Source organism: Conger conger, chromosome 14, assembly GCF_963514075.1.
Source record: "Conger conger chromosome 14, fConCon1.1, whole genome shotgun sequence".
Lineage (NCBI taxonomy): Eukaryota > Metazoa > Chordata > Actinopteri > Anguilliformes > Congridae > Conger > Conger conger.
In genome coordinates, this window is record NC_083773.1 from 10,655,580 (window position 1) to 10,675,447 (window position 19,868).

The window sequence follows — 19,868 nt, forward strand, 5'->3', positions numbered from 1 at the left end:
TAACGAGAGCGGAGAGATTCAGCATATGATTAAAACTCTCTACAGCGCCACTAAACGGGGCTCGTCTCTGAAAAACGAGCGCACCGTAACTTTACTCGGTGATTTTCACCGATGCTTCGGCGGAAGTCGAAAGAGCGGGTTTCACATCCCGTAATCCGCGACCTTCGACACGGAAGGCGGGCGGTGAAATTGAAAAGGTAAGTCAGCGGGTAGGGGAGGGGTCTCGCCCGCATGTGGTACTCGCTGTTCTCCGGCAAAGGGGACTGGGAGCAGGCGAAGGCGCGCTGCTTTACATCACTCCCATTCATTTTTAATGGGATATAATAAGTCACGAGCGCGGTGACAGAAGAGAGGGGTGATCCCGAGTCCCGCAGGGGTTGTCTCCTGCCGAGGATCTGACAGCACAGCCCCCTTTCATCTCATTTGCACAACATTTCCCCTTACAGTACGTTTCCATTTTTTACGTCGTATTGCCTTTCGCCAAGATCTGCCTCATTGGGACGGGCTTCTGAGCCCTGGCTCCTCTGGGGACAGGAACACACAGCAGCCTAGGCCCCGCCCGCCTCCCGCCGTCCCCCTCACCAAATGAGCAGTCATTCATCCCTGCAGCTTTTACAGAAAGAGACGGAATGAACGCGAATAAAAAAACCAGCGTGGCTTCATTTCGTAATTAGTTTTCCCAAGTTGTTGACGTCGAAGTGGTCAGTTAGCAATAATTACAGAGCTTCGATTTCGTTGAAAGATCCAGCCGCTAATTAATGCACAGTGGATCAATGTTACACTTTGCAGTCCGCGGACTGCAGAAATGAGCACGGTAGACAGAAACCGTCCTTTACCAGCTGATGTAACAGTAACAGAGTTACGCAGTACTCTCTTCACAGAAGAAGGTTGTGATGTTTCTATTAGTAGCACAAGAGGAACATTTGTAACATTTGGTATGAGATAATAGAAAATAGGTGAGAAGACAGTGCCTGGAAGGAGTTTCTCTTAATCAGGGTGACACAAGATGTTCTGCTGTCAAAATGTTGTTGTGCTTGAAGCTTGTGACTGCCATTAAGAAAAACTGCCAATGCCTGAAGTTCTATGCAATTACTCTGACCTCTCTATGTCAATGTGTTAGGCATCTTCCTGGCTGATCAATCCATGAACTAAATAGGGTACAGTCTCACTTCCTTCATAGATTCAATGTGTGATTTCCATGAAAGAACTCAATACGAGTTTAACGGATCACATGTACTATATTCGAGCTGAACATGAACTGTCTGAGTTGATTTTTACACAGAGATGTGTGCATGCATTGAAATAGAAAGATTCATTCACAAACACCCACAGAGATAACCAACGTGCAAGACCCCAAGGGACCGCAGGGATAAAGAAAATAAACACACCACCCACCTTTCACAACCAAGCTCCCCTCGCTGCTAGCGACTCCAAACTGGTTCCTTGCCACGCAAGTGTAGTGGCCTGCATCCGATTTGCTCACATTAGATATCCGTAGACTTCCACTATCCAGGATAGCAACTCTGCAAGAAGCAAACAACATATGCGTTGATCAGAGCGACAGTGGATAGCAAGATCTACAATAGGTCCATGATCATACTCAGCTACAAACAGGCTGTGAGTTGAATGTATTGTCATTTACTATAGTAAGTGTATTGTCTGGTTTGCTATTTTTATAAAAAAAAATGAAAGGGGAAATTATTTATTCCAGGAGAGAGAAACACAGGCAACTTGGTCTTGTTATTTGCTATTCTGTGCATGTGCTACTGAAACGAAATGAATGACTACACAGGGTCTTACGCAAAACAGAGGTTTCTACAGGTCTTTATTTCTCGAGAGGAAAAACAACTGACATCTGCAGTATATAGGCTCACATTACCCCGAAATTCCACCGCAACAGCAAATCTCAATTTTGTGTGAATCCATTAAGGAACGATTTTGCATAAGCAACACGCGCACCGGCATACATCAAGCCACAACGGTTAAGCAGGAAAAGCGGATACACGCGGGACTCGCAACGCGACTCCAGCAAGAGTCCTGAGGCACAGGTGCTCCGGTTATCAATGTTTTCTTTTTAAAGAAATAATGTTTCCAATTATGCCCTTGTCACAGGCTGAAAGCCTACGGTGACGAAGGCCCATCCTTCACCGCCCTCTTTTTTTCCTGATAGGTGCCACGGCTGATGAATGGAGCGCTTGTTTTACAGAAGTGATTCATGCCTTCGCCGGATGCACAGATGCCAAGGCGACCGCAGTCGGCGTGTTCCGCGGTGGCAGCGGAGGTCGATAACCCTTAACGCCGCACTACATTGGCCCCAAACAAAGGGCGGGAAACGCAAACGTGACCTTGAAAGCGCAGAAGGACGGTGGTTAATTTAGCGCCGTTGGAAACACTCCATTGACTCCGTGAGCTCTAAATAGTTAAAGGCCTTTGCACCAGGTGAATAGAGGAAGAAGACTTGACTTTGATTCAACAAAGAGGTAAAAGGATAAGCAATATTATACCCTTTCATTTTAAAGTACCGGCTAATGGCAGGTAATCTGCTGCATGCTTGGAACATCTCCTCAATGCCTTTAGCCAGTCACGTCGGTTTTAAAAGGGACTCTTTATATCAAATGGATGAAATCGAAAAAAAATATAATCAAGGCAACGAAAAAGATGCACTATTTGCATCCATTCTACTTGTGAAAGGATTTATCATGCCAGTGTGCTGTATGACTCAATACGTATAACCACAATTAGATTCAACAAAAAAGACAGAAAACCTTCGATTCTCCAATCAAAGTAACCTTGATCAAGGTTACATAAATCAAATCATTCACTTTCATAATAATTTTCATTTGCTGTAACTTTTTAAAGTTTTTTGGCATTTTAAAACAAGTTGTCCGCTTCATAATGACATATGAGGCAGAATTACTTGGATTATCAAAAACAAAAAATGTCAACCTAGCAGCAGCATTTAGGTTTAGACTGCCAGCTTCTGAATGCTTCAATGTCATTGTCACTTAAATGGAACTCATTGCAAACAGTACAAACACCCCCATGTTGAATTATTTTAAAATTGTTTTGTCGGCAAAGGTTGTATGTTTCTGAAGAATGAAAACACATCATTACTATGAGACATAATTCATGTGTATGTAGTTAGCTGATTATTTGTTGACCAGCCCAGTGGGGAAGAACCAAATGCTTTTCAGAGCAATTACAGTCATATTTCAACAAATTTATTTAGTAAACATTTCACATTTATTCAGTAGAAGGCTTAAAAAAGGCTTCCGCAATAAAGGGATTTGTTCAAACGTTTATCGCTTGCTATGCAAACAAGCTCTTTGTCGAAATGAGAAATACAAACATAACAGGGATTACTTTTTGCAAATGCGCACCTGACAAATCTAGCAGTACCATACTTTATGTAGAAGAAGACATGGCCTGGATTCATAAACAAAACAAATTCAGAAGGCTGCAAAGAAACAATGCAGCAATAAGAATTACATTAATGCAATATTTCTGTACATTCACGGACCTTCGTCCCAAGAGAGAGGCCAAGACGTATGAGAGGGCTATTCTGATGAGGACAATTTTCTGGAATGTCTACCAAATATGTACAGGCCTGTTTGAAAAAGGCTCCAAATAGCCATGCTGACTCATTCAAATTTTATACTGTCTCAGTCTTCCTGTTAGTGTACTAATGCACAGAACGAACATGCACTGGGGCATAGCCACCAGCAGGTGTGGACAAGTATTATTCTACTGTAATTACAATAGGCTCCAAAATATGGCATATTACAGTCATGAGACTGTAATGTTAGGGGTAGAGCCTATTACGTTCTCTCTACACTTTGCTGCAGTTTGGAAATCAAATGTCCACTGGGGGTGCTAAAGGGAACCTTAAATTACTGAAGAAGAGGCATGTATGCTCAGGGGGAAGGGTGTGATAACTTAGGTTTAGAGTAGTGGTTCAATCTAGTGGTTAGCACGTCAGCTTCTCCCAATTGCAATTTAGGTTTGGAAACCACATTCACATACTAACATATCCGACTGCTTGGCATAAATAAAACTATATTAAAACAAAACATATCAAGCAGGAGGGTCCGGTGGGTTTGGGGAAAGGCAATATTAGTTATAAATAGTTCTTAATCTCATGTTCTGTTGTTAAATTCACACAGCCATCACATGATGCTAGTTTAGCTACTGTACCTAATACGTAAAAATGAGAAGTTCCGGAGGATAACAAAATAAATAAAATTCTCATTAAAGTATGAGCTTCTTTACCACCCCTAGTGGACATGTTGTTTTAAAACTCTAGCAAAGTGTACCTGTGAGAACATAATCGTGGCAAAACAGTGCTCAGAGGTACTTACATGCCATGAGACTGGGTTTGGGTTCAGCACAGTAAACAAAACCATCAGACAAAACCAAGCACATTTGACCTGGCAAAAATAAATAATTCCAGGAATGACAGCAACATATAGTATGTAAAAATTATTAGGGGATGTGAGTTTGTAACTGGAAGTATGTTAAAACGCTGTGGTAGTTAATGCTGCTGCTACCTTCACCTGCTTGGGTACATTTCTAGCACAATAAACAGATAATATGTAAAACGTAACCTTTGAAAGTCACTCTGAATGAGGGTGTCTCCTAATCAAATAAATAATATTAGATTACGTTTCAAATTACAGCAGGAGACAGACTGATGTCAATTCTAATCATTTGCATGGTATTTATTTGCTTGACATGACCTTATCCATATGCCCTATTTTATACATTATTATTTATACATCTAGTTATTTTTACTGAGAAAAATAAGGCTTGACAGTTAACACGCCGCCCTTGGGTGTGACAGCAATCCCAAGCCTTTTCAGGAAAACGCCTTCCGCTGCGCGAAAACAGAGACGCATATACATCAGAACAGAAAAAGTAGGAGTTGTTCCCAGCTTCCTTGACACAAAACTTATCCAGTGGGCCTGCTCAATCACCCAGGAGAGGCTTCCCACCTCAGTGCCTGAATCAGACCGAACAGGGGAAGACGCATCAATAATTTACAGGTAAGATGACAGCGAGTGGCACTCTTTTCATCGCGGAATCACACAAGCTAATGCCCACAGCTATAAACCTCGGAAGAGGAGACCGTTATTTATAACACAGGGGGGATCCCGAAACGCACTCGTGTCATCCTCAAAGTGCGGGAAATTTATGTGGAGGATGAAGCCACAGCCAAAAAAGAGCAGGGCAGCATAAAAAGCAGTTCTTCTTTATTCCGAGGAGAGATGAAAGACGTACAAATAGCAGCGTGGCCAAGCAGCCGTCTCCTCCACTCTGAAGTGCAAATTGCTGAAAATTGCACAGTCTCAAGTAAAATTCGCTCTCGTTATCTTTTGACTTTTGAGAAGTCACCCCCGCTCTGTCTGGAATGTGGCTCCACTGTATGTGAAAAAGCCATTTTTTGCATACTGGATGCTAGGTTTCATTATATTTCATGATAGTTCTCTGGAATTGTCATCTTGCTCTCTCTGCCAAGGGGGGCAGTGCGCTCCTTGGCAAGGGCTGTGTCAGTCATTGCCACTCCCTGGGAAGAGGGAGATGTGGAGAGCCAGGATGCTGTTTGACAGAGATGCAAATCCTCTCAATCGCTCACATATGCAGTCACATGCACAAGAAATAAGTCAAACTCGAAATTACATGACCTTATACTCGTCAATTAGACGTACACAACCAGAATACAACTAAATAATTTAATTCTGTCAGTTTAATAAGACTGCAAGCACTTTTTAATGCTGTGTTTGCCTACTTAATTATGTATCATATTACCTATATTGGATGTAGTACGTACCATGCTTCATACATGTGTGTGAATGCAAATGTGGATTACTACTGACATCATACATAAATTAAACATATAGCCATGACAACATATATTTTCATCATCTGAGCCAAAGACGAACGGATATCCACTCTCAGTTTGAAGTCTCTCTCTCATTCCCTCTGATATTCATTAGCAGTGTAAACAAAATGGTGCTATGGAAAATAGGGGTTAAGATTCCATCACTGAAATTATTCAGCCATGCAGCTGTGTGAAAAGGGGGGCATCTTCTTCTTCTGGTGATTTCACAAAATAATTAACCTCTGTTAAGGCGTGTTAAATTCCTGGCACACAGAGCCTCGGCACGCTCTTGTTTAGTGCTCACTTCTCCTTGCCAGTTTTAATGACTATAAAGTACCAGTCATGTTCCAGCGCTCCTGAGATGACAATATATTACACCGGCGATATCAATCTCGCCGACTGTACTCGGCACTGGGTGTGTTAAGGTGTGGACACAGAGAGGCGAGTGTTTTAGTGTCGGGATTTTCCTTTTAGACGGTGACCATCCCTGACCTACCTGCGGGTGGTGTTTCTAATCACGATCGTATCAAAATGTCCGCAGAAAATACAATGCCTGAGCAGGAAGCTGTGAAAGAGGCAGAGATGCGGTATCTGTTTGAGAGAAAGGCGAGGTCACCTTATTCTCTCCGGGGGACACTAAGGTTGGACCCTACATCAGATGTCGATGCACGCCTTAGACTGCCTTTCAAACCCAGCCGTGAATGAGGGGCAAAATGTCTGGAGTCTTAAGATAAATTGCATATCGCTTTCTCTGAATGTTTCCCACAGATCTTTTGTTTTGATTTAGGTGCCTCTCAAGGTCGTCCTTTTCGAGCACAAACTTGGCGCAAATAACTCGGGAAGAGGACGGGGAAATGTCAGCAGTCTTTCAGCTCAGCTGAGCAGTCGTTTCCAATTAACTCCATCTTAGACACAAATCCGGCATTCACGTCGCTGCTGGTAATGCCACCACTGTCCAGATTAAATGAGAGTTATGGTCCGCAGAAACGCACGTTTCTGTGTCTGTGTGAGCGGGGTTATGAATTGAGCTGGTGTCACAGGGCCCAAGCAGTACATTTGTATCTGACAGCTCTCCGATATTCAGGTAATTAATATTGATTTTTGACACAAGAGACTCTTTTCCCATTGCTTCCTGCCAGATGTCACATTATCATATTTTATCAACTCAATCTAATACTTCTAAAAATAATAATCTCATTCTTATTCAAATGGACAGAACCTTGGCTCTTGGCTGAGTTATAACAGAGTTATAACAAGATTCTATAGCAGTGTATGCTGTTTGGCCCATCCATAAACACAGTCTCTCTTTTAGATAAATTCCACAACAGCACCTCATTTGAGATTTTTTGATTTTTGTAATAGCAGTTGCTGCAGCCACCATTATCACATTGTACCCAGATCACATTAAAAGCACAGCTATTAACAACATTTTCACAGATAGGAGAAAACAAGCAACATTTGGTAGCAAAGACATGTAAATTCAAAGCCATTAAAATGACTGTGCTAAGAATGCATGAGTGTTTGTCTGCTGAAGGAGGCCCATCTTTTAACCTCCTATATGTAGGAACTCTCCTCCAAGACTCTCCTCCAGAACACTGGAGGAGAGTCATTATCAGGTACTGTATCTTAGCAAGAGTTTGTTTTCTGTTCATGTATTATAAAAGAATGAAAAGAACAGAAGTGTATGCATACTAGTAAAATGCATTTGTCCTCCAGACACGGGAAAAGAGGAAAAATAAAAATTTAATTAAAGGCATGTTTTAATATCACAATATGTAAGATTACAATATGTTTGCTGTACAATATGCACAGAGAATGGGTCCTGGTTGTACAACAGAGCTGGAAGTTAATTTAATTAAACCGGATACTTGAAAATAAGCACACAGCAAAATCTTATGAAAAAAAATCTCCATCACTGTGTTAAATGGACAAATTCCAGTAAAATATAAAGCCTAGTTCTTGTTGAAAATGTTTTTAAATCTGTTATTTCAATGCTTTAGCATACTTAAATACACACTTCAGACTGCAATTTGCTTTCTATACAGCTGCACAGTTATAATTAAATGTTTCAAATAAAAGAATCCATTCCTCTTACATGTTGATTTCCTGTTACATGGGAAGTAATTTCAAAAACCCGCCGCAGGTAGTAATTTCCAAAAAATCCCCTGCCACCGATGACACCAGTCACTTAGATTGTACCTGCTCATGTTTTCAAAACAACGTGAAGTTGGTTAATCAAACTTTTTTAAGTTAAACTTTTATATTATCTTAACTATTGTGCTTTTTGAAGGAGTGGACGAAAAGAAGAAAAAGCCAAAGTTTCGCCCCTCAAACGCCAATCAGAGCCCTGAGTTTAATAACAGAGCGAGAGCCGTAGAGAGTGTTTGGGGAGCGCGGTTTGGGGAGATAACGGACCGTGATAAAGAATGACTGACAGTTAGTGTCAGACCTGTACTCCTCGACAGTACAGATGGCCCTGCACACCGCAAACACCGGGAGGTACAGGGCCTTTTTTTTTTCTAAATGTTATTTTGAAATTGGAGATAAAAGCCCGGAGTTGCAGGCTGTCGCCGAAATGACATTTCTCCTCAGGACCCTCCCAGGCTGACCTGAGCACTTCAGAGCCTGGCCAAGCACTGAGGTTGTCATGGTAATCTATGGACTCATAAAAAGCGGGAAAAAAAGCACACAGCCACGGGGAGAGGCATTTACCCGCCGATGGAGCTATGACTCTTTAATTTGCGATGGAGTGCCAAATGTTTGCTGTTCCTTATAATGCCGTCAAGCGAGAAATGACAGCTGAGATTTCCCTAGTGGGTACCAACCCAGCAAGTAAAAATTTTATATCAAAATCGACATGCCAAGTCTCCGTGTGTATGGAGGCGTGTTGGCACACACACCAGATTAAGTAATCAAACTGTACCTCTAATTTTATATTTTGGAATGTGTTCTTTGAAATCTTTAATAATCAATTTGATCACATACAATATTGTCTACTGATAGGAAGCAGAGGAAATGGTGAGGAAGCTTTTTCAGCAATTCAAGAAGAAGTAAATGCACGGAACAAAGTTTACAAAGTTTAAGGTCGTCTGGATTTTCAGCCAATTGGCTTTTCATCAACAAATGCATTTGTTTTCATGTTCTATCAAATAAAGCATCAGGGGGTGGGCCTTCAGCTTTCTGACTCACGCCGGATGCTGCAAACTACTCACTCACAAAAGCTGCTAGCGATGCTAGCAGAAGAGATTGACTGAATAGCAGCGGGACAGCTATTGTAAATGACATGCCACTGACCCATAAATGATTGTTATATCACTGATCAAGCAGTTCCATCACAACTACTAGCTGACGATTGATTTTGAGAATATGATGTGACTGTAAGGAGGGCACTTGTTCATTGAGACCTCAAAGCTGGCTGTCATCCAATTGAGAAGAAATTCGACTCGGAGACGCATTGACTATCGGAGGGGACAATTTAGGAATTTGTCAGTATCGTGTGGGATGCGTCCCTTGCAAACGGTGCTCCATTACACCTGTGATTCACAATATCGGCTCGCCAGCAGCGAACATTCGATTCAGCGCATCACACTTACTGCTTATTTCCTGTAGCTAACAATTTAATCAAACTCTGCCATGGCTGTTTGGATTGACTTAATTCCCTGTTGTAGAATAGGCCAGAGTTGTGTTTGTAATTAAACCAGGGAAGAGAAAGTGTTTATCTGCCACGGACACAAAGGCCTTATGGATGAACCGGTACAGGATTTCTTTAATCACAAATTGCTCTCGCAGTTTATTTCCAGCCGATATTCATCTCTACCTGATACTTGGGGGTATCCTTCAAGGAATAAAGAGCAGACATGTGTTCTGGAGACATTGTCTGAGGAACCAAGATGGATTACCCGTGCTGTGCTGGCGAATTCTCACTTTGAAAAATGATATCAGCCGCGGTCTCCCAGATAAAAATAATCCCGCAGAACAGGAACACAGGATGCGGACTGGTAAAGGATTCAATCCTAATCTTAACAAACATCTTTAAATTCATTTCTCGCATTGGGTAAAATGGATAAAACTATTCCTCCTTCAATAGTGCATTTTACAGTTCTTAAAAAAAGTCTGTTCAAGATAGAGGAAGATTGATAAGGGTTATCAAAACAAACAAAAAAATGCAAAGCTACAAACTGTAACTTAGTAATACTCATTGTAAGTCTATAGGGAATGACTTTGAAGTATCTGTTTCAAGAAATACATTTTGCTGACCATATAAAAAAAGTTAACTTTGATAAATACTCCAAGGTAAAAATTATGCATTTTCCTGACTGATTACATATCTTGGGATAATGATCCTTCTTGAATAGCCACGACTTTAAGCAAAGCATTTCTCAAACTGCACACATTAGTACATCACTCAATAGTGTCTATTCTCTGAGTGATGCGTCGGAGGGGGTAGAGATCAATTAAACATTTCACTTCTCAGTTAATTGAATTAGCATATCATATTGATGTGTACTGATGATGCAGACGTACTAATAATCCGCAAAACTATCAGAGGGAACGTCTTTCATGGGAGGTGATGGCAAGTGCACACTGCAGGTCTTTGAACAGGGGCTGTTTAGGGTTTAGTACTGAGCTACAGGGAAACGCAAACACTGTTGTAATCCTGCTGTTTCTTTCAGCCGAAAGAGGAGGACTAACCCATCAGCCTTCAGTCCCCTTGAAGGGACATTCGGCAGACTACATAACACCAATGAAGGCTCTGGCTAAATTACTTCAGCCAGCCAGAAACAAGCACTCCCCTCATCTAAACCCATCTCAAATAACAAGTTAGTAATGAGATCAAATATATTTCGGGGAGCAAAACTTTTTAATATTCTACACTGGTACTATAAAGGCTACATTGGTTTGGGGGTGATTTAAACTCCTGGGATTCTTTACAAACAGATGTTCATTTAAAATAAAATGATGAAATTAGCCATGATAGGGGGGTGGGGAGATGGGGCAAAAAAAAAAGAAGTGACATTTAAAATTGATAAACAACAGTTTTTAATAAGCACAACAGCATGTGGCCTCGGAAAATTATATGCTAAAACGGCGTATTGGGCTTCGCTTTCAAAATTAACATTTAATCGCTTGCTTTATTAATAGACCCGTTTCCACCGAGTACAATAAAATTTTACAGCTTCATAACATTTCATTTTTATCAGTTGATTTTGATATGCAAGACAATAATAGACAGGCGTAACCCAATCAAAATGGTATTATTCTCAATAATATTAAACTTAGATGCATTATCTAATTAGACAGAAGGTGCGAGCAGGGCCCTCAATCACGCATCCACAAAAACCCGGAGCGGAAACGGACCCGTCGCAATTACACCCTCGTCTTAAACTGCCACTCACACGCGCCTCGCCCCAACGCTAACACACAGGAGGTTCTCTCTCTCCTCCCTCAGTTTCTTAAACGACGCCTCCATTTTGTCCGTGACGGTAAAGTGGCCTGGAATGCCCGTCGCTCAGTAGATGCGCCTATAAACGGGCTTCCTCACTGCCGACGGGCGTCTCGTCAGCCATTTCCCAACCGTCATCTCCCCCCCCCCCCCCCCCGGCCTTTACATTAAAAAGGAAGCGGGGATTGGTCACGGGCTGAAGGCGCGACCGCCGCAATCTAAATACAGTACTTTTCACTTTCTCTTAAGAAGAATGCTATCAGCAGCCAATCGCCCGGTGGAGGAAATAGAGATGGATTGTGCCTCCCGCTCGGGGAGACTGAGCTGGGGTGCGTCGGAGCCACTTTGCCAAACAAACAGCTTGAGTCGCGTCCCACTTCAGCCGTGATGAACTGGGCCGGCGCTTGTGTGAAGAGCACTTTCCTGTGAGATCGCAAATTCATCCTCGTGCTGTGACCAATTCTCTGTGATCAATCTTCTGCGTATTATAAACCAATAATCCTTGCGACGGGATTATACAAATCACAGTTCGTATGTTCTGTGCGTGACTTCGTAGCTGCGAGATGTGAAAATGTGGATACTGTTTTTGAAACAGTGTCGGGTCACCGTTGTAATGAACTGTCTGGGTTTATCCCCTAGATTAGGCTTTTAATTGCTGAAGATGTTTTTGCTGAAGTAAGGGGAAAAGGGGTAGGTCTACATTACTGGGATTTAGCAAATGCTCTTATCCATAGTAATTTACACAATTTTACACGGGATCCATTTATACGGCTTAAGCAATTCAGGTTAAGTACTTTGCTTAAGGCAGTACTCCAGCTGAGAATGAAGCCTCTAACCTTTGGGCTACAAGCCAGGTTTCCAAACCTTCAATGGACTAGATTATTCTGAGTTTGCCTGCACAACATAATATTTTGACTATTTAAGAACAAAACAGTCATCCTAACTTCATAATTATCCGTTACATGCAGTCTAATTGGAAAACAGCTGGAGACATGATAAAACTCTCCTGCCCTTCCCTCCCTCTGTCCCCTTCTCTCTCTCCCTCTCTCTGTCTCTCTCAATCTGTCCCTCTCTCTCTCCCCCGCTTTCTCTGTCTCTCTCTCGCTCCCTGCTTGCTCATTGTAAACTCACATGCACGTGTGCACGGACACATACAGTATGTACACACACACTCCACATGCACACTCACACGCACACACACACACACATTGTGCTCTCCTCCACAAAGCTCCAGGCAGAATTTTCGAAAGGTCAACGTGATAAATATAGACGTGACAAAGGGTCCCTTTCTAATTTAATGCCCTTTCGCTCCCCATTTAAGGCCTCTGGAGCATGTTCTGTTTTTATGGCTATGCTTGTCCATTAAGCAAAAAGGTTTGACTTAACAAGCCACATCAAACCATACAAACTTTTCATCAATCCGTGGTTTGTTTGTATAAATGGAGGCAAGTCGAACCGTGCAGAGCAACAACTCAAGAAAGACCGGGATTCACACATCACCACATTTTCAGCGCTGAAGGTTTTCACACAGAGATGACAAAAGGCAAGCACAAAATTTATTCTGCAGCACACTGCTTGTATACCAGTGAAACAGTACACATATCATCCAGGTTCTACAATGCAGTATTCACCTTACCGGGTAAAGTTATTCCTCATTGAAAGCATTACACAAGCTAACGGCACACCTTCATTAGCGCTGGGAGAAGCAGGGATATTATCCTGCAGTCAACAACACCGCTTCTGAAATCCAAGTCAGCGTGGTGGAAATACATGCCGACATCCCTTTAATTTCACTTTAATTATTCAACAGATAATGGACTGTAAACCACTCCAAGATGATGAGGGCTACCCTTGCACTTTCCCTTCTGCCCAGATGCAGTTAATCTCAATCTTTCTATCCCATTCACCCTGGCCTCTTCCCCATGCATAAGCCTCAGTAGTCAAGAGTCACAACCTCCAGAGTCTTATCACAACACACAAACAAAGAGTCAAGAAGAAGAGGTACTTCTGCAGTATATCAGCTCTGCATATATACAGTATATGAATTGAGTGTGCTAAGAAAAAGGTACACAAAGCACATTGGCAGCAGTGAAGATGTGCCTAAAAGAGCTGGCACTATTACAGCTATCGCGGACAAGGGGTGTGTGGGGGGGGGGGGGGGGGGTGGTGGAAGGGGGAGGCTTTGCCTCCGCGAAGCCAATGTTTTCCTTATGGTGACATAATTAAAATGACATGTTTCGAGCATTGATCCAAGGGCTGACACGGCCCACTTACACCCTCATCAGCCAGATCTGCTCTGAAGTCCTGACTTGCCATCTCAGCTGCTTTGTTCCAGCTGATGTCATCGAAAGCGCATCCCTGCAGGGCTGCGCGCGTGCGATAAGACATCCCTCCTCCCGGCCTCCCGCTGAAATGGCCGCCGCTATGAAGATGGATTACCGGGCCGGTGACACCAGCTCCCCCCCTCCCCCTCTCCGAAAAGCCACTGCAGAGCGCTAAAGCAATTAACGCAATTAATCTCCGACGACAGGGGCATAGCGCTCGCTCTCTGCGTACGCGCGTGCACGGCGGGCACGCACCCGTGTCCCGGAACACCCCGTTTAACGCGGAACGCTAACCCCGTTAACGGCCGTTCTCCGACACCGGCGCCGACGGTGCGGGGCCTCGGCAAAAATGATCGACGGAGTCTCAATGGCGTCCCCGTGGGCTGCCGGTCCATTGGCTGAACCCTCTTCCGGTACATTCTCCGGATCACTGGCCTCGCAGTTTGAGTGTCTGCTGTGACACAGGTAGGTTAGGGGTTCAATCCACGGTGGAGTTGTGTGAGAGGCTTTTTAAATGGCAGCCGCTGCATCTGACGGCGGTACGGCAACACAGAGCTGAATTCGGAAACAACTTTATAATGGAGTCTCAGCTTGTCCATGGAGAATGCTTAAAATGTACCTCTGCCTCAGTGCCCTGTGTTTAATGGATAATTAATCACAGATAAAAATATATTTTTAGAAGTAAAATTATACTATACTATAATTGAGTTTAATCATTGTAAAAAGGGCAGTTCACCCAAAAATTGAAGTACATATTTCCACTTACCCAGAGTACTATCTATCCATCCGGATAGTTTTGCTGAGATGTGAAGATTTGTCTAGATTTCACTTCTTTTTTTTTTAAGTTAACTTTTTTCGATGAAGTTCACTGTGATATAATGTGATATAATATGGACTGGTCCTTTTCTGGCAATCAATGCGCTGACAATTTACATGAACAAATCTAAAGTAAACACAACAATGGAACCATGCTGCAAGTGCTTGCAGGACGTCACCTTTAGTTTATTTTCTGGCAGCACATTTCTGTTGTCTTTTCAACTTTTTCTTGATTGGCAGATTGGCATTTCCCTTTAGGTTTGTGCTTTTGCTTTTGAAGTGCGATTGTCCTTGCAAGCCACCGCAAATGACACCTCACGTACCCAATAATATCCTGGTAGCTACCACAATACTGTTCTTATGTTGCTTTGCTCTTACTTTGCTCACTATACAAATGCCTTCTTTGCTTGATGGGTATAAATGAGCAAAACAGAGAGAAAAAATAGAATTTTCCTTGACTAAAAAACCTATTCAGTTTCAGAAGAAAGAGTTACTTGGCTGGATTCCACATAATATTGACAATGCCATCTAGCAGACTGGCAGGAATTCATTCACGAGAATACAACCTGTGCGGTTTGCACCAACTTCTGACGTGCACATTTTTCTTATTAATTACCTGCTTGTCAGAGGCAAGAAAGGCCTGTGTGGAATTGCCTTTTCACAAGTGTGATGCAGAGCGATCATTTAATTTCAAACTTCAAGAACTTGCAAGAGACGCATTACCCAATGGAAAATAGACAAACCGAGATGTTGAAATGGAATTCTTTCCGGTGTAGTACAATGCTATCGCGCAAGATTTTTTTCAGAACCGTAATTGCACAGAGGGGCATGCTTATGGCAATATCACTTCTGTCTCTTTTGATTGTAATGTGAAGTCTTTATTCCATGAACAAGAAACATGTTACTCTACTGCATCCCAAAACATTCCTTGTGGAGGAACATTAGGGAGTGTGAAGGATGTTTTTACTTACACTTACACACATACAGTACTCTATGTTCTGTATTTTGTTCATGGAGTCAAGTTGCTCAGCAAACATTATAACAGGAATCACTGTTTGGCACTAGTAGTTGACCGGTCAATTGAAGGGCACCAACGGCAAACAATTATGCAAACACAGGGCAGCCTTATTTGCAGCCACCTCATTTAGCAGCACAGTCTTTGATTATATGAAAATGCTGGAAAGCCACCACAATCACCTCTTGCTATCGTCATTGCCACACAGTAACAGTACCCCCCACACCCCCCCCTCTCCATTTCTGCTGGGACAAACCCTTCCTGGGTCACTGGACATTGGCATGGCCATTCAAATCCGCTAAAATCCTCATTGATTACCACTTTGCAAGCTACTAACCCCTTCACCCCGCAAAATAAATATGTAAACAAACAAACATACAAATAAACAAACACAATGCGAATAAATAAACAAACAAAAAAATACAAAAAATAAACACACAAGTAAACAAAAAACAATTGAATAAATAAAGAAACGCGTACATAAATAAATAAATAAACACACGAGCAAATGAACAAACAAACGATGAAATAAATAAATAAATAAAGTGAACATATGTCTGGATGCGGGGAGGCGGGGATGCTGCCTCAGGACCCCCTGCGGTGGGCGCTAAGTGTTTGACTAACACCCCCCTGGCTGTGCACATGGGGGCGCTATTTTTGACGCCTGCAAGGATGCCGGTTCCCCACTTCCTTCTCGGACACCCCACTGCTTTTTATATACGTACACTCTTCCCAGCAGAAGTGCTAATACACGTGTCGGGCTGTTAAAGTAAGATTATATATAAACTATCAGCATTGAGGAAATGCCAAAATGTATTATAAATGCTCTTAAAATACCAAGCCAGCGGTCACACCTGTGCCCTTTTCATGGCTTTAAACTGAAGCGAAGCAGGCATGCTGTTGGTACATACTTGAATGGGAGAGCTCTTGGGAAAACGGAGTAACAGTACTGCTGTTAGCCGTGTTATTGGGCATTCTTTTCCCTGAATTGAAACACAATCCAATGCCCCAGCACATTCATGGCGACCCTGCTGTAAAAGGTGCCATACTACGGATGAGATGTTAAGTCAAGGTCACTGTGGTCTTAGAAATCCCCTGGAAGTATTAGCAGTGTTAACCCTGGTGTGCTGGGCAAATTTGCACAAAAGTTGCCTTTTATTTTATTTTTTTTACATTACATCTGATTGGCTTCACGATCTCTTGAACCCCCTGTCCCCTATGATCCCACTGGTTACTGCTAGAAAAAGACAGGTGAGCCATCTTGTTAAAAAAACTTGTAAATCGCTTTGGATTAAAAGCGTCTGCCAAATGACAAAAATGTAAATGTAAAAAGGGAAAAAAAATAAGTAAAACGCCTGCAGTTAGCCTATGCAGCTACAGTACTGGGTCCCCGTAAGGTGACAGTCCAGACTTAAATCAGAAGGGTATTAAGTCAGAATCCTGTGGGGGGGGGGGGCACACAAAGAGCCACAGTCTTGTTCTGAGGGAGGGAAGGTTTCGCTGGCAGCAATCCGCCAATATGGCTGCCCAGCTAAGCCGTCGACTGACAGGGTGAAGCAAATCAGCTGCCGCACCCTCCTGAATCGAAGGGAGGGTGCGCATCACAATAATAGCGTGCGGCTCGCATTCGCAATTGGCCCGATCCGTAAGAAAGTGTTCAGTGATCAAAGAAAAATGCGAATGTGATTTGTTACCGTAAATCCTTTGTACTCCGTGAGCGTAGGGACCGGAGATGATGTGAGTGGGACGCAATACCTCACCAGCACCAGGCCGCGACACGGAGACCAAGCTCTAACAGCATGACGACTCTGACATTAGTCTTTCATCACCTCCGCTGACACAGAATAGCCCCTTCCTGTCTCTATTAGTGATTTAACAGGAGGAAGGCCAGGGTTTTTTACTACGTAGGGCCGCCAAGCCTGATGCCCGGTGGCGTCAGGCTTGTCCAGCGTTACAGAATTGATTTCTGCACCCGCGGCAGCCTAATTTCATAAAGGTTATGAAACCAAGTGCTGGGAAAATATTTTCCTGAAATAAAGGACACAACTGAATTGATTACAACAATTTTCTTTCTAAATTATTGTGGTTTTGTTATATAGCGTACAAGAGAACAATATGTAAAAGGCGTCGGCCAATACAGGCACACTGATCATTTTTGTAGAATTTCAAAAACTCAAGCTTTGTTTTAAGCCAAATGTGATGGAAGGAGGGGAATGTTGCATTTACAATGTTGGAATAATTTCAGTTCCAGAGTCCAAACGCTGAATGGCGTGGGCTCTGGCCTTTCTAGTGTTAAGTGGAAGTGTGAGTTCCCACATGCATTCCCTTCAAGGTTGTAGCGTCTCAAACGGCCACAAAACGCTTGCAAAGAGCGTTTTTTTTTTTAAAGTCCATAACCCTCCCCCCAGAGTACAATTCCCCCTTGTTTTACTTTGGTGGTAAATAGCAAATGGACTGCATTCATATTGCTTATCCAAAGCGCTTTACAACTGATTTTAACTCGTTCACCCACTCACACACCAACAGCGACAGGCTGCCATGCTCGTGCCATGCTTATCAGCTCGTCGAGAGCAATTGAGGGTTAGGTGGATTGAACGGGCAACCTTCCAATTGACAGACGACCGCTCCTGAGCTAATGTTGCTCTTACCTCCTGAGCTAGCGCTGGCCCCACATCAGTACGGCCAGTAAGGAACAAAAATCGAAAGCTCCAGGGTGATACAAAAAGCTGAAAAAACATGTGTATACGGCAGTTGGGGAAGGGGGGTACCTGTGGCTCTCTCGGAGGGCTTCGTTCCCCTTCCTCCAGGAGATCATTCCCCACGGGGACATCTTGGGCCTGCACTCCAGCAGCACGTCTCCCCCCTCCCGCACCAGGGTGTGCTGCTTCAGCGGACTCTGGGAGAAATCCGGACCCACAGCTGAAAGAGGACAGGTGTTGCAGAAACACGAGCGTATGGAGCAACCCCGCCAAACCCTACCAGGCCCCCGGCCGAACATCTGCACCGCAATCCGTCATGTTTGCGTCGAGCGACACATCAGTTCTCGACTCGTGCACTGACAGACGTTGAGGAACTCATCAAGAAGATATAATATTTAGACAAGAGATTAGTAAAGCGAGATTAGAATTCTTGGCTCCATTCCTCGATAAATTAAAAGAGAACAGGCTGCTCGGCAGACCTGCAACCAAATGCCATTGTGAGCTCCCCTCCATACCCCTCTATACCCCCCCCCCCCCATAATCTTAGTATTTTAATTACATAACTTTCTCTGTTTATTTATGTCTATTTTCAATGTATCCTCAGTCAGCGGAGTGCACTTCAAAGAGAGGCACATCCTCGATGTTGAGGCAAAATGGCAGCCTCTGAGAACAGCACACCCTGCACTTCTTAATTAACAGAGAGTAGTTTTTCTGCTACGAAAAAACAAAAGGGAAATGTCACGTCCTTTCATTTTTCCAGCCCCAAATTGCTTTTATCATTATAATTTCTGTGGCTCCTCCATCTTCCTTTCTTTTTATAACAAGGAGTTCAATTACGACGTATCTGCGAAAAACAGCGCTGACATTTTCACTTCCACGGCTGTGTTCAATTAAACACTCCTGGACTGTTGTAGGATTTCTGCTCCAGTCTGTGATAAACCAGCGATTTGGGTGATGGTGGTGGTGATTGGGGGGGGGGGGGGGGTTAGGGGGGCAGTGGAGGAATGTCACGATTTGAGAAAGAGGGGGGGGGGGGGGGGGGGGGGGTTGCAGGGAGGGTTATGACACATAGGGGAGAAATGATTGGACGGTGCAAGGGGTGGCAGCATTACAAAACAACAACAGGCCTGTCACTGATGCTGCAGTCATTTCTGGTACTACTTACAGCATTTTAATGACATACCTTTTTATTCATAATGCATTTTATAATGAATATATGTATTTATAAAAGGTTGGTTAGACATAGATGCAGTTATGGTAGCCATGTGATAAACCTGTTAATAATTGCACAGAAAATGGCAACACGCTATTTTGAGTCAGCCCGTACCTATGACTTTTAGCTCTGCGTTGGTGTATATCTCCCCATGCTTGTTGCCAGCCACGCACTGGTACATTCCGATGTCGGGCAGCGTCAGTCGGCTGATTGACAAGGCGCCGTTGACGATCTGTATCCGTTCCTGTGAAAAAGAGACACGAGTCACCTCTCCGTAAGTCTCCGTTGCAGTCATGTGTCCGTCAGCAGGCCCCTGAAATACCCTTCGGCGCGGACACGTGGGGATACGAATCTAGATATTTGTTACTAATGGGAGAACGGGAGAAAATTATCCTAATCAATCTGCGCACTCGTGAGAGCGACCTGGCCTATTTATTCCCGCAACCCCCCTCCGGCGCCCGGGCGTTCCCCTGCGGAAAG

General features: G+C 43.3%; 1 protein-coding gene across 3 annotated transcripts in view; it reads right to left on the reverse strand.

Annotated features, from left to right (window-relative positions):
- Positions 1–19,868, reverse strand: part of LOC133109704 (contactin-4-like) — a 156,060-nt gene that overhangs the window by 21,717 nt on the left and 114,475 nt on the right. For all 3 annotated transcript variants that reach the window (XM_061219202.1, XM_061219201.1, XM_061219203.1), the window contains exons 10-12: positions 19,503–19,632; positions 18,245–18,395; positions 1,396–1,523 (exon numbers count right to left, since the gene is read on the reverse strand). In XM_061219202.1, coding sequence (XP_061075186.1) covers positions 1,396–1,523; positions 18,245–18,395; positions 19,503–19,632 — 409 coding nt within the window. The remainder of the gene's footprint in view (positions 1–1,395; positions 1,524–18,244; positions 18,396–19,502; positions 19,633–19,868) is intronic.